The sequence below is a fragment of the Echiichthys vipera genome (assembly GCF_963691815.1).
Source record: "Echiichthys vipera genome assembly, chromosome: 10".
NCBI classification, from domain to species: domain Eukaryota; kingdom Metazoa; phylum Chordata; class Actinopteri; order Perciformes; family Trachinidae; genus Echiichthys; species Echiichthys vipera.
The window spans coordinates 30,797,330-30,812,725 of record NC_139835.1 but is presented as its reverse complement, the minus strand read 5'-3'; the positions used below and the strand labels follow the sequence as shown (position 1 = coordinate 30,812,725).

At 48.0% G+C, this 15,396-nt stretch overlaps 2 protein-coding genes across 8 annotated transcripts in view; one reads left to right on the top strand and one right to left on the bottom strand.

The window, feature by feature from the left end:
• caska (calcium/calmodulin-dependent serine protein kinase a) overlaps positions 1-15,396 on the top strand; it is a 125,079-nt gene that overhangs the window by 70,545 nt on the left and 39,138 nt on the right. For all 7 annotated transcript variants that reach the window (XM_083921789.1, XM_083921787.1, XM_083921785.1 and 4 more), the window contains exons 6-8: positions 9,715-9,817; positions 11,372-11,547; positions 13,325-13,447. In XM_083921789.1, coding sequence (XP_083777915.1) covers positions 9,715-9,817; positions 11,372-11,547; positions 13,325-13,447 — 402 coding nt within the window. The remainder of the gene's footprint in view (positions 1-9,714; positions 9,818-11,371; positions 11,548-13,324; positions 13,448-15,396) is intronic.
• Positions 1,889-6,313, bottom strand: gpr34b (G protein-coupled receptor 34b). The gene is made up of 3 exons (XM_083921805.1): positions 6,202-6,313; positions 3,733-4,331; positions 1,889-2,542 (listed from the first exon to the last, which is right to left on the bottom strand). Exons 2-3 carry the CDS (start codon positions 4,311-4,313, stop codon positions 1,927-1,929), a joined length of 1,197 nt encoding a protein of 398 aa, XP_083777931.1. The 5' UTR covers positions 4,314-4,331; positions 6,202-6,313; the 3' UTR covers positions 1,889-1,926.

Here is a 15,396-nt window from a genome sequence, read left to right as displayed (position 1 = left end):
CACTATCTTGAAGTCTATTCTGGACTCTACGGGGAGCTGAGGGGCGCAAGGACCATAGGGCAAGATCTGGTGTGATGGCCTCACCTCTCTCTGTTTCCCTCTCGTCACGCTGTTTAATCTGTATTTACTGATGCATTGAATTTAATTCTCATCTCCAAAACAACATGGAGTGCCACAGTGGTGCAAACAGGTGAATACAGTGTGAAGTGTTGGAGTCTAGACTCAGTCTTTAAGAGGAGCATGTTGGGTTTTTACATTTCAAACAGCTCTGACATTCACAAAGAGTGGTTTCCTATCAGTCACTGGTGTTTCTTTCATCTCAGTGAAAGCTTTTCTGGGTTCCCCCCGTGAGCCTGTGATCATCATAATGAACGTTCAGGCTTTGATGTGGTCTGTAGTTCCTCTTCTGCCTTTTGCGTCTGCCTGAGAGGAAACTGCTCCTCTGATGGTCACACGTTGGTCTGTGCTTCTTATTTCAGCAGCACTTCACCTCAGATTTGAGATTATGTAGTTCCCACCACGTTGGTCCGGCCTAAAGATGGACGCCAGGGTCTTATTGCCATGAAACATCCAATAATTCATGGAGACAGTGTTTTTTTGATCAACCGTGTATAGAGAATTCCCGGAGAGATGCTAACAGTGATTAGCTCGGGGCGGTGCATTCAAAGGTCTTTTTTAACCACTAATACTGCTGAAACCAAACCTCTGCAGCAGCATGAGAAAAGTCCCTACACACACAACAAAGCACCAACAACGGAGTAAGAGAACCCAGAGTTTATTAAAAAAGACTGACACGGTGGAGTGGTGGTTAGCACTGTCGCCTCACAGCGAGAGGGTTCCTGGTTTGAATCCCGGCTAGGGCCCTTCTGTGTGGAGTTTGCATGTTTTCCCCGTGTCTGCGTGGGTTTTCTCCCGGACGAACAGAGACAGACAACCATTCACACCTCCGGGTGATTTAGAGTCATCAATGAACCGAACACCTGCACGTCTTTGGACTGTGGGAGGAAACCGGAGAACCCGGAGAAAACCCACGCAGACACGGGGACAACATGTAATCTACACAGAAGAGCCCCAGCCGGGATTCAAACCAGGAACCCTCTTGCTGTGTCAGTAAATACAACACTTGACAGTAAATACACACGTGAATATTGAAGCTTGTACGTGTCTCTAACAAGCGGCTAATCGGTGCCATACAAGAGAAATCAGTTGAAGCTAGTGTGTGGTGCGTCATCCCGTCAGGACTCCTGGACCCAGTATTTATTCTTTCTGGATCTCCACGAGCTGCCACTGAGGGCGCACTCCCACTGTTCCTCCGTCCCGTGCCCCGTGCTTTAGGGTCCTTGTCCCCCCCTCCAGGCCCGTTTGTACTCATACTACCTGGGCCTCGGAGAATGCTTCTTGCTGCCTATACGTCATCACGCCGTAACACGTCACACGCATTGATGACGTCATGGCGATGCGTGGCTTTGTTTCCAGATCTTTCCGTAGACCTTGGAGTTTTTGTGCGTCTTGTCGACTGTTTTTGAATCTTTTCATCGACCAAATCTGCAGTAAACACTCCACCTCCGCATCACACCAACGTGAACCTTTCACCGCCATTGTTTGAAATGTCCGCGCATGGTCCCTCCTTCTTTTTTCTACGTCCCAACAGGCGCACAGGAAATGACCTCAGAACCGCCGTAGGCCTCGTGCTCGTACACGTGCGCACGCTCGTGCTCGTACATGTGCAAACGTGCTTTACTAAAGCCCACCTCTCCCAAACGGGCCGTGGACGGCAAGCGTGCCGCTCCTAGACGCGGTACGGTTGCACTCACACTGGTCAAAGGAACCAGACTTTAGCCGTGAAACCTGTTTAGGCACGGTACGGAGGCACAGTGGGAGTGCGCCCTAAAGTAGCAGCGACTCCTCCCGGGGTCCAAACAGACCTTACTCCCCCCCCTGCTGCTCGGCGTTGATGTGTCTCAGCGCAGATTGGCTGCGCTCGCTAACGGCCTTCTCTTCCAAATGTCTTCTCAAGCAGACGTTCACCCGTCCTCTGTCGCTCCTCTCGTTCCTACCGTCCCCCTCGGCCGTAGAGCTGCTCCCGCTGACTCCGGCAAAGTCTCGCACGCAGAACACGTTGCTCGCCAAGCGCAGCACCTCCTTCCTCACCGAAGAGGATAACAGGAAGTACATGACGGGATCCAGGCAGCTGTTGAGGGCAGAAAACAGCAGAGCCACCTCGTTGGCTTTGTCGGCCACGCCGCGCCAGAAACACGACGTGTCGGTGATCTGGGTTCTTATGTAGAACACCCTGACCACGTGATAGGGGACGAAACACACGGTGAAGAGAAAGAGGATGAAGAAGGACTTCCTGGCGGTCCGGGTGTAGCGGGACGCGTTGGGCAGGTCCGGCTTCTCTTGGGACGTGCGCAGAAGCTTGAGGGCGATCTTTGCGTAAGACACCACCAGAGAGACGAAGACGAGCCAGAAGACGCCCAGCACGCAGATGTTGATGTAGGCTTTCCACTTCGCACTGTGGAGCACCTTATAGTGGAAACACCTGCGAACAGCAAACACGCCACGTCAGCTCAAACTGAAACCAGGAAATAGTTTCTGATTCATTTAACAGTTAATCAATTAATCAATCAGGGATCGAAACAGTCAGACAAATATAAACTGATACGGTTAAGTTTAGTCTCTAAAGGAGACGGTTAAGTTTAGTCTCTAAAGGAGACGGTTAAGTTTAGTCTCTAAAGGAGACGGTTAAGTTTAGTCTCTAAAGGAGACGGTTAAGTTTAGTCTCTAAAGGTGACGGTTAAGTTTAGTCACTAAAGGTGACGGTTAAGTTTAGTCTCTAAAGGTGACGGTTAAGTTTAGTCTCTAATGGTGACGGTTAAGTTTAGTCTCTAAAGGAGACGGTTAAGTTTAGTCTCTAAAGGAGACGGTTAAGTTTAGTCTCTAAAGGAGACGGTTAAGTTTAGTCTCTAAAGGAGACGGTTAAGTTTAGTCTCTAAAGGTGACGGTTAAGTTTAGTCTCTAAAGGTGACGATTAAGTTTAGTCTCTAATGGTGACGGTTAAGTTTAGTCTCTAAAGGAGACGGTTAAGTTTAGTCTCTAAAGGAGACGGTTAAGTTTAGTCTCTAAAGGTGACGGTTAAGTTTAGTCACTAAAGGTGACGGTTAAGTTTAGTCTCTAAAGGTGAAGGTTAAGTTTAGTCTCTAATGTTGACGGTTAAGTTTAGTCTCTAAAGGAGACGGTTAAGTTTAGTCTCTAAAGGAGACGGTTAAGTTTAGTCTCTAAAGGTGACGGTTAAGTTTAGTCTCTAAAGGTGACGGTTAAGTTTAGTCTCTAATGGTGACGGTTAAGTTTAGTCTCTAAAGGTGACGGTTAAGTTTAGTCTCTAAAGGAGACGGTTAAGTTTAGTCTCTAAAGGAGACGGTTAAGTTTAGTACATAAAGGTGATGGTTAAGTTTAGTCTCTAAAGGTGACGGTTAAGTTTAGTCTCTAAAGGACTTGGTTCAGATCAGATAAAGGTGGTTTGTCTCAGTTCTTCTAGGACTTGAACCCCCGGTCCTCCAGGTCACAGTCCTGGGTTTTGGACCCTCCTCCCTACGTGGACTTTGGCGCTCTGATGCTACGTCACCTGACTTCCTCCTTTGCTCTGGTCGTCACTTCTACAGTCACAAATACGTGGATGACGTACGAATCAAAAGTACCGTACGTGTGGAACAGTGAACAGTCGGCACCAACCTGTCCAGCTCTGAATGGTTCTTTGACATCAGGAGCACCAGAGTCAAAGCCAAGGCCCCGATCCAGACCACGGCACAGAGGGCGACGCTCCTCCGCGTGGACTGCAGTCTGTGCTGCACCCCTGCGCCTCGGTGGATCTTTAAGTAGCGGTCCACGCTGATGAACCCCAGCAGCGTGACACTGATGTACATGTTCATGTAGAAGAGGTTGCCCACGACTTTACACAGCGTGGGCCCCAGGGTCCAGACGTTCCCGCGGCTGTGGTAGAGTATCCTGAACGGCAGACACACCACCAGCAGCAGGTCCGCGAAAGCCACGTTTATGAGGAACACCCGCACGGAGTTTTTCTTCGAGTGAACACAGAAGAAAACCCACAGAGCAACAAGGTTCCCGACGAGACCCAGCACGAAGATTACAGTGTAGAGCACCGCCAACGAGCTCTGCAGAGCGCCGTAATCCCCACAGGCCGATGGGGGCGGCGTGGTGACGTTCATCTCGGGGGTCTTTAGGAGAAACAGGGAGATGTTTGGAGTCTGGAGGGTGTGTGTGGCAGACGTGGTGGTGGAGAGGTCTTTTGTCATGGTTTCTGATCCTCAGTTCTGCAAAATGGGAAGAAAACAAAGGTTGGATTTGCTTCAATAACGATTTGAGTTCAGCTTTTATTATTTTTGACCGTTCTTTGTTGTTGGAAGAGTTGAAGCATTCTGGATTTACGGTCACTGCGCTGAAATGAAGTACAGTTTAAAGCAGCTGAGCTGAGCGAGAGGTCAAACTAACCCGTACCTTGTACGTTTGACCAGTGTGAGTGCAACTGCTCCACGCATAACTGCGGCCCGTTTGGGAGAGGTGGGCTTTAGTAAAGCACGTTTGCACGTGTACGAGCACGAGCGTGCGCACGTGTACGAGCACGAGGCCTACGGCGGTTCTGAGGTCATTTCCTGTGCGCCTGTTGGGACGTAGAAAAAAGAAGGAGGGACCATTCGCGGACATTTCAAACAATGGCGGTGAAAGGTTCACGTTGGTGTGATGCGGAGGTGGAGTGTTTACTGCAGATTTGGTCGATGAAAAGATTCAAAAACAGTCGACAAGACGCACAAAAACTCCGAGGTCTACGGAAAGATCTGGAAACAAAGCCACGCATCGCCATGACGTCATCAATGCGTGTGACGTGTTACGGCGTGATGACGTATAGGCAGCAAGAAGCATTCTCCGAGGCCCAGGTAGTGTGAGTACAAACGGGCCTGGAGGGGGGGACAAGGACCCTAAAGCACGGGGCACGGGACTAGTACCTGCAGGACCAGGGGGACGCATTTAAGCTTGAGTTATGCAAGCCGAGTACATTCTTTCTTTCTTTATAAGGATCACCGTTAGCACCCGCGGCAGCATCGGCTATTCTTCCAATGGTCCAACATTCACACTTAGACATAAGAAACACACATTTGTACGCGACACAACCAGAACAAACGACGACAGCTCGTTAATAATTAACAAACATCACCATTTGTCTACACTCAGATTTCCTTCTGTGCTTCAGTACCTTAAATAAACTAGTATAATACACCCACTGTGCCTCCGTCCCGTGCCCCGTGCTTTAGGGTCCTTGTCCCCCCCTCCAGGCCCGTTTGTACTCACACTACCTGGGCCTCGGAGAATGCTTCTTGCTGCCTATACGTCATCACGCCGTAACACGTCACACGCATTGATGACGTCATGCATAACTCAAGCATACATGCGTCCCCATGGTCCTGCAGGTGCCGGTTAGTTTGACCTCTCGCTCAGCTCAGCTGCTTTAAACTGACCGCGAACAGAGGCTGGAATATCAGTCCACGCAGAAGTGGTGAAGTGAGCTCATGGATGGGAATCAAACAGCAGTTTACACTGGAAAAGTATGTGTTGTATAAATAACAAAAAGTACAGACGGAGCGTTTGTGACTTCAGGGTGAACAGCAGCAGAATCCCAGACGTCTGGAGACGAGTATCACATTTGGTTTGACTGTGAGAATGTAAACACGATGATGTGCAGAGAACGGTGTCTGCCAGAGTTGTAGTTCCACTGCCCGTCTATGTATCTATCTACATTTGTTGTGTTTAGTCCATGCAGCGAGCTGTCGTGTTGTTATTATTGCATGTTTTGTATGTGATCGTAGTCACGTAATTAAAATGGAACTAAATGAGCTGTTTCATGCTTCACATGAGGACGTTTCGGACACTTTCGTGCACGTTAGAGTCTCTGTTAGCGCTGAATCAGCATTAAACAATCACATATAACAGCAGATAACTCTGAACTTCCTGTTGGATGAGTTTGCAGAAGCACAGAACTCAACAACCGTGCACGCTCGGACAGTTCCTATCACAGATCAGTAACAGAAGGAAGAGCTCTCGCTTTGCTCTCAGCGTGTAGCTCTTATCTTACAGCCGGTGTGACAAACTAAGAGATGTCGCAACTTCAAAGAGAGTTGAAACACTCACCTCGTCTTTGGAGTCCATTTTAAAAAGACACAACTTCTTCTTCTTTGGTACACACTCTGCTGCGGGGTGGTATCACTCTCCTGTTCCTCTGTGTGTTCCTCCCTGACTTTCATCTATAGTAAAGACGATCTGTGATGAATGTGCCGTCCTCATAAAGTCCCAGATCCTTTCCTCTCTGTCGTCGTGGATTCAACTTCCTGCTGTCTGTTAAACGAACATTCAAAAGTTCAAACGAGAGTCGCCCTGCGTGGACTTTCCTTTTGTCTCCTCTCTGTGAGAAAGCCCTCCGGAGCGGCGCCGTGGAGAGCATCCAGAGAACCGCTGAAGTGCAGAATGTGGTGATTTCGTACAGAGAAAACTTTAAGCTGTGGTCAACCCCCCTCTTTTCCCTCGGAGCCGCTCTGCAGCACCCGGGGCTGAGAGAGAGAGAGAGAGAGAGAGAGCTCAGGGCAGGGCTTAACGCAGACCTGCTGATTACACGCACGAGGGCATGCAGCGGGGATCACAGAGCACGCTCCACTTGTACACACACACAATATGCTTTTCCTCTCCGGGCTCTGATTATAACATGGAGGTATCTGCTGAGGGAGCTCCCAAAAATACCAGCGCCCCGTCTGCCCTCACCGTAATTAGAGCGGGGCCTTCGCAGCAGAGCGAGGCCAGGTTTAAACGGCGTCCTGAGGGATGTTATATCAGCTGCTGTCGACCTCTCCGGCTACATTTGTAGGCAAAGGGTCAAGGGATCATACACCTGCTCGGGAATGTTAATCACGTTTCATCATATTACGGGACCTTGAGTCCGAGCAGAGGCATTATTATTAACAGCCGGTGTGTTCACAGTTACGCGGAGAAGACTCGCCACTCGACTCTGATTCTGGCTACACGGTGGTGTGGTGGTTAGCACTGTTGCCTCACAGCGAGAGGGTTCCTGGTTTGAATCCCGGCTGGGGCCCTTCTGTGTGGAGTTGCATGTTGTCCCCGTGTCTGCGTGGGTTTTCTCCGGGTTCTCCGGTTTCCTCCCACAGTCCAAAGACGTGCAGGTGTTCGGTTCATTGATGACTCTAAATCACCCGTAGGTGTGAATGGTTGTCTGTCTCTGTTCGTCTCTATGTGTCCTGTGATAGACTGGCGTCCTGTCCAGGGTGGACCCCGCCTCACGCCCGATGTCAGCAGGGATTGGCTCCCGACCCCGGGATAAGCGGTTGAAGATGAATGAATGAATGATTCTGATCGGGGGGAAAGACATTCTCGCCTGTTTGTATTTCTTTAAACCAATCGTAGTCGTCTTGGGCAGCGCTGAGCTCCAGATGAAGCAGAGGTGTAACCTGACTCCTCCATGTGGGCGCCATGTTGTTTACACTGAACAGTCACTTCTCGTTGCGTCACTCAGCCTCAAAACCAACGCTGATTTGTTCGGTCGCCTCGCTAACTTCTCTGCCGCAGACCGATCTGAGGGTCAAATACAACGCACTGGTGCCCTTGAAGTATAGATTTCTTTATTTAAACACGAAAAAGACTCATTGAGATTCTCCTCAAAGCAATTTCAGTCCAAAGCAACTGGACTTGGTTCTTTGTCAGGAAGACGTTTCACCTCTCATCCAAGAGGCTTCATCAGTTCATGTACGCATCTGACCAGGCTGGACCAGGACCAGGACCAGGACCAGGCTGGGACTGGACTAGGACCAGGACCAGGCTGGGACTGGACTAGGACCAGGACCAGGACCAGGCTGGGACTGGACTAGGACCAGAACCAGGCTGGGACTGGACCAGGACCAGGCCGGGACTCAAACGAGCTCAAACGGCTCAAACCGGACCGTCTTGGGTTCTGGCGCGTCTCCAGCTTCAGAACCTACTCTTAAGACTGTTGCTAATGAATGAAGCTTTATTGCATGAGGAGATTACAGCCGGCTCTCAGTGGGAGAACTTAGGTCCTGTTTAGACGAAGACGATCTCTAAAGCAACTCTCACTTCTCACTTTTTATTCTGCGTTGAGACGAGCGTCTTTGGGGGGGAGTCTGCATGCACACGCTGACTCAAAACTGTGTTAATTGGATGTAGTGTGCACGTCAGGTGTGAAGGTGGAGCTGTGAAGCTCTGCCAGGGCGACTGTGGCTCAGTGGAGGAGTGGGTTGCCCTCCATTCGAGAGATCGGCGGTTCGGTCCACATGTCGAAGTGTCCTTGGGCAAGACACTGAACCCCGATTTGCTCCCCGTGTTGCTCATGGGTGTGTGAATGTGTAAAACGCCATCTTTGCCTAAACGAAAGGCACATCTGATCAAACATTTAGATCAATATTTTGTCTTTTTCACCCCCGAGCGCTGCCGTATGAAAAGGGCCTGTTGTGGGAATTTTGGATATTTGTGATTCATAATCATAGTTTTGTCAGGTCAGACCAAAGTTTACAATGGTAAAAATATGGGTCCCTTAAGAAAATGGTTGGGAACCACTGATCTAAAAGGCCGTGCGAGATTTCGCTTGTGGTCATTCCTGCGAGACTCTAACTTTGTGTGAACGTATTTTTGTCTGCAGAGGAAAATTCATTCATTCATTCATCTTCAGCCTCTTGTCCCTGTCGGGGTCGTGGGGGGCTGGAGCCGATCCCAGCTGACATGGGGCGTGAGGCGGGGTCCACCCTGGACAGGACGCCAGTCTATCACAGGACACATAGAGACGAACAGAGACCGACAACCATTCACACCTACGGGTGATTTAGAGTCATCAATGAACCCAACACCTGCAGAGGAAAATGCTTTGGCAAAATAAACCACGGAGAAAAAGAAAAGCTGATCCTGTTTGTTGATCTTTTAGTGAAGAATCCATTTCAACAACAGGCCTTAAACATTTAAAAGACACACAACAGAAACTAAAACATGTTACAAATCAGCTTACAGGTGAAAACTAGTCTTTGAAAAGGTAGAAAGTGTCAGTGCGTTGAGAGTCTGGCAGCAGGTTCAGGCACAGACGCTGCAGAGATGGAGGTCACAGCCGCGGGGTGAAAACTGTTCTCCAGTCTGTTTGTTTTGACTTTGATTGAAATGAGGAGAATTCAAAGAGAGCGAGTGAAAGGACGTAAGAAGACAAAGCAGAGAAGTCACAGCTGAGGTAAATGTTGATCCCACCTGCAGGAATAAAGCGTTTTAACATCTTCACTGTTTCACAAAACATCCACACGGTGTTGATTCATTTCTCCTTGAGTTCATTCAGCTTCTAACAAAAACCCACTGAAGCAAAGACTAAAGCGTCCGTCATCCTCTCCTGTGATCCTCCTGCAGTGCACTGTGGGTCTGTGTGTGTGAGGTCGTGGTTTTCGGGGTCGGGTGTGTCTTTCACACGGGATTCTGGGTATTTATAGGAGGGTGTCGCTCTTTAATTAGCGTACATTAGAGCATCACTTCATGTGTCTCTCTCTCCTCTCTCTCCTCTCTCTCTCCTCTCTCTCTCCTCTCTCTCCTCTCTCTCTCCTCTCTCTCCTCTCTCTCCTCTCTCTCTCCTCTCTCTCCTCTCTCTCTCAGCCTCACTGTGTGCTGCTGGCGTCCAAAGAGAACTCCGCTCCGGTGAAGTTGGGCGGGTTCGGCGTCGCCATCCAGCTCGGGGAGTCGGGACTGGTGGCAGGAGGTACAGTGAACACAGCCGTACATACCACAAACATCAGTACTCGTTGTGTAGGGAAATGTAAACTACCATAACACTTAAAAGTAACATTTCTAGCTATTTAATTGTCTTTTAAGTTTATATCTATCCTAGAGTGAGTTAAAACAATGGGGATCGATCATGTGACCCACTAATGAAAGCACTTTTTTGCTGATTATTCCGATATCTGTGTCTGTGGAGACGCTCCCTCTCTAGATTTAAATAAGCCGCCATGTTAGTGACGCTGCTGACAGGCGTTGGTCCGTCAGCAGCGTCACTAACAGTTATGCTGCGTTCACTTGTAATCGGAAACTGGGAACATCCAACTTCTGGCTTTTGTAGTAAGGAAAGAAGTGTAATAGGAACGTGTGTGTGTGTGTGTGTGTGTGTGTATGTGTGTGTTTGTGTGTGTGTGTGTGTGTGTGTCTGTGTGTGTGCGTGTGTGTGTATGTGTGCGGGGAACATATAGGGGTCGGACTGAAAGTAGAGAGGTGAATGTGTTTCAATAAAGTTTACAAAAGAGCAAAAATAAATAAAGAGTCAACACACACAGTGACCATGAATGTGACAAGATGGAGGCTGCAGTTCCGTCTGACCGCCACAGAGGGCGCTAGAAACAACACATCTCAAATCTGATGGAGTACAACTTTAAAGGTTCTGTTTCATCGTAACTCAAAATTTGACACTTGAAGAGTTCCTCGCCTCTTTCAGCTTCTGTTATCACGAGAATTCGTAACCACAACTGTTTTATACTCTGAACGCGGTGTAGATGAAATTCATTCATCTTCAACCTCTTGTCCCTGTCGGGGTCGTGGGGAGGCTGGAGCCGATCCCAGCTGACATCGGGCGTGATGCGGGGTCCACCCTGGACAGGACGCCAGTCTATCACAGGACACATAGAGACGAACAGAGACAGACAACCATTCACACCTACGGGTGATTTAGAGTCATTAGAAATGAAATTTGAAGAGTTCACTTTAATTCGAATGTCAAAATGCTGTAAAGTGAAGAACGTATCGGACGTCGCACGACGGCTTTTATCTCACGACGTCTCACGAGAATCCACGCGGTCGGGCTTCAGGGAACGTGTTTGCGTGTCTGCAGGTGTGTGCGTGTGTGTGACGACCACGACTGTTCGCTCAAACCAACAACGGCGGCTTCTCAGGTGGTTCTGTGTCACAAACCATCCGGTGCGTCGCTTTAGACGGCTGTTAAGAACGAAACAAAACAAAGTTCTGACTCTTTGTAAAGTGACTAAAGTCCGTCTCACTGTGCACATTAAAAACAGGAAAATGGATTTTTTGTTTTGAAGCTGGACATGAAAAAGTGTCCGGTTCTTCAGCTCAGAGGCCGACAGCGAGCTCCGTTTCCTCTATTGTGTAATAAAACTGCAGGGAACAACTCAAGTCACCCACAGTACAACACAACACTTCCTTTTTCCAGTCCAGCAAAGAAATGGGAACAAATACAGAAGTGCTGTAGAGTGAAAGTGTGGTGTAGCGTGTGTGTTCCTCACCCACTCTGCGTCTGTGCCCGCAGGTCGGGTAGGAACGCCACACTTCATGGCCCCGGAGGTGGTGAAGAGGGAGCCGTACGGTAAACCCGTGGACGTGTGGGGCTGCGGAGTCATCCTCTTCATCCTCCTGTCCGGCTGCCTGCCCTTCTACGGCACCAAGGAGCGCCTGTTCGAGGCCATCTGCAAGGGCAAATACAAGGTCAGGAGCTCCTTCAGAGAGCAGAGGTGTGTGTTTTCACACATGCAGCGGTGGCAGAGGGACGCCCCCGCACTTTAGTAGGTTTAGAGTCAGTGGCGTGCACAGACTTTTTATAGGGCAGGGGCGAAAAGGTGGAAAAAGGGCACCCATATAACGCGTCCTCGCCACCGTAGAGGGCACTTCAGCACGCACCCCCCACCCCCCCTGTGCACACCACTGGTAGGAGGTGCATGTTAGGCCTTTAATGCACGACTCAGCTACTGCACAACATTTAAATCAGCACTATTAAATGTAAATATATTATAATAACAACAAACTTAATTGTCCAAAATGTGAAAGTCTCCCCTCGGTTCGACCACAATAATACAAAATGAGACGGAACAAACACGATAAACACACATGAAAGGACGAGTTTGGACACATTTCATATAGAGAGACATGAAAAAATCCCTAAAAATAAATAAGTCAAATTAATAAGAAGGTGTTTGAAGGTAAAGGGAGAGTTCATTGTTTTGAGGAACTGCCGTTTTTGTCACTTCCTGTTTCATTCCTCAGACCTGGAGGTTTACGCTTGGTGTTTATTAGTTATTTATTATTATTTATCACGGTGATTATTTGGAATAAAAAGATGAGATTTCAAGAATGAACCTCGTTCTCAATTTTAGAAAAAAAAAAAAAGAAACACAAAAGAGACACATTGTCCTGATATTGGGACTTTTTTTTAGATCATTTTAATTTATTTTTTAGAAAATACAACTTTATTCTCATAATACTGTGACTTATTTTTTATTTTTTATAATTTTTTTAGGAATAATGACTTTTTTAATAGAAATTTCAACAATTTTCTGTAATAAAAAACAAAAACGACAAAAATTACAATGTTATTGATTTAAATTCATGACTTTTTCATTAAAAAGCTCGTCTCTTGAATAACGTCCAGTCACAAACATGATTTTCGGCGTCTTACTGATTTGTTACTAACGACTGAATACCCGACATGAGCTAGCGTTAGCTCCCTTTAGCATCAGGACACGTCACTTAATGTTAGCGTTGGAGAAGGATTAGCATCGACCTCTCGTCACGTATCAAACTCAACACGTTCCTGACAGTCTGCGGTCAGTCTGTGGACGGCTCTGAGATCGATCGATTGATTGATTTGCATTTATTCTCAAACACCACTTTAAACATAACATGATATAATATAATACACTTGGTATTACAAAGTTAACTGGGTAGAGTGAACGGGTCGCCCAACAGGAAGCTAGAAAAGCTAATAGGCGGGGACCCCGTGGTTCATGGAGAGGTAGTGGTACAGTCACACATACACACAGTTCCCACCTGTCAGCAGAAATGATGAGTAAATGCACGCAACAGCACCAGAACATACATAATTAATACATGACATGCACATACATCCCAGTCGTCCATGAGAAAACAGATCTATATAAGATAGAGTTTGATAGGTGGTGATTTTTTAGGGCGACACCTTAACGCCATCATCCTCAGTCCTGTTCCATATCTGCGCCCCCCACAGACAACACTCATGCTGGTGCGTACATGTGGACGACGTTTCCCTGATATAAGTGTGTGGTGTGTATATTGGTGTGTGTGCTGGGGGCTGGAGACGGGAACAAGACGACACAGTCTAGGATCCAGCTTGTTGGCAGGCCTTCTGATATTGGTTCAGCTCAGCCGGACTGAGATGCAGCTCACACGCCTGGATGCTGCATCCACACGACCACAGGACCAATCATGACAAGTTTGCGTGTGTCCGCAGATGAATCCGCGGCAGTGGGGCCAAATCTCGGAGAGCGCTAAGGACCTGGTGCGGCGCATGCTGATGCTGGACCCCGCTGAGAGGATCACCGTGTACGAGGCTCTGAACCACCCCTGGCTGAAGGTACCGCTGCAGAACCTGCACTCACACTTCAGACTCATGTGGGATTCTTCAGTGTTGAATGCAACAATTTGACTTTTTAAGGTTTCTACTGCAGAAAAAGTGCGTTTTTCCCCTTGAACCTGAATGCACCATCACCTAAATAACATCTGTAATAATGTAAATGCAGGTAAAACCATTTAACCTTTTCTAATACAAAGAAGGTTCCTGCTGTTCTACCCTGTGTTACGTCTGCTCAGGTCGTCCCCACTGAGTCCGTGGCCACTTAGGGCGCCCTCCCACCATGGGTCCGTCCCGCGCCCCGTGCTTTAGGGTCCTTGCCCCCCCCTCCAGGCCCGCTTGTTCTTTGCCCTTTGCAGTTTGTACTGTTTTACTGTGTGTGTTGTGTGTTGTGTCTCCTGTGTGTTCAGTCAGTCTGTCACTTTGTGTTTTGCTGCTGCCGACCTGAACACGTCTCTCTTGCAAATGACACCCCGGGTCTCTGTTTAAATAAAGGTTAATATAGATAAAAATAACTATTCACCCTGATGTATTGCCACCTCATGACTGCCTGCAACATGGAAAAAAAATCCACTGTAAAGTCAGAAGCTGTGTCTCCTGCTGCGGTGCGTGGGAAGTCTCTCAGACGTGCAGCCAAAGTTTTACACTTCTGCCAAAGTTTTCCGGCTGTTTCCTGAGACGAGAGCAGAATAGTAAAACCGCTGTGTCGCCTGAAGCCGTCACGTAATGATGAGTCGCTCGGCTGCCACACGCTCTTCACACAGGGAGACAATGACAGTGAGCGGCGGCACGGCGCTGTCGCCGCCTGTCATCCTGTCAGCAGAAGCTTTTTATTGGCTCTTCTTCTGTGGACGCTGATGGGGGGGGGGGCTGTCTGACACATTTAAGGGGCGTCCCTGCTCCAGCAGTGCTGCATCCTCACTCCTGGAAACCTAAACTTCTGTTTGTGAGGTCAAGTTGAAGCAGCGTAATTAGACGTTGTGTGGACTTCGTGCCCCTGAAAGCAGCACGCATTAGTCATCCTCTGAACATTAAAGTCATTTTCCTCTGAATTGTCCTAATGAGACATAAGAATATCTTTGTTATATGAAACGAATGCAGAAATGTTTTGGTGCTCTGACTGATTCTTGTCTCCTTTTGTTTCATTTATGATGCTACTCTGCTTTCTGGTGCCTTTTTACTACTGTCTTCGAAGCGTCTTTGGGATCAATGTTTGACACAATCGCTCCGAAAAAACCCAATATTTCATGCAAAAAGGTGTGACGTCAACCCGTGATCTCGTGTTATCGCGAGAATTTGTGAACACGACTGTTTTATTCTCTAAACACGGTGTAGATCAGGACTGGGCAATCCTGCTCGTGGAGGGCCACTGTCCTGCATGTTTTAGGTTTCTCCCTACCCTCAAACACCTGAGTCTGACACACCTGAGTCTAATGCTCTGCTCGTTATCAAGCAGCTGAAGCTCGTCACAGTTTGATTATTGTCAGACTCACGTGTGTTAGACTCACGTGTGTTAGACTCAGGTGTGTTAGACTCAGGTGTTTGAGGGTAGGGAGAAACCTAAAACATGCAGGACAGTGGCTCTCTAGGACTGGAATTGCCCAGTCCTGGTGTAGATGATTGGGAAATTATATTTGTGCAGCTTTCTTTTTTTGTTGAGGTTTAGAGAAAACACCACGGACTATTCGTTCAAACCAACAACGGCGGCTTCTCAGGTGGTTCTGTGTCACAAACCTACCGGTAAAGCGTTGCTTTAGACGGCTGTTAAGCTCGTCGTTTTTAAGACAGGTGACCGATGAAATGCAACCGGTCCGCTAAAATACACGTGAAGAAGGGGGGGGGTGTATGCAAAAGCATTATTTACAACAATCCGACCACGACCCAGAATATTAAGTTGACAACGTTGACTTTCAGGTTTTGGGAGGTTGTTTTAAAATAATGCTGAGGTTTGA

Excerpts from the sequence above, each read along its gene's own strand:
- gpr34b (XM_083921805.1), bottom strand. The coding sequence starts at position 4,313 with ATGACAAAAGACCTCTCCACCACCACGTCTGCCACACACACCCTCCAG. Across the intron at positions 2,543-3,732 it reads AACCATTCAGAGCTGGACAG|GTGTTTCCACTATAAGGTGC; the intron begins GTTGGTGCCGAC and ends TGCTGTTCGCAG.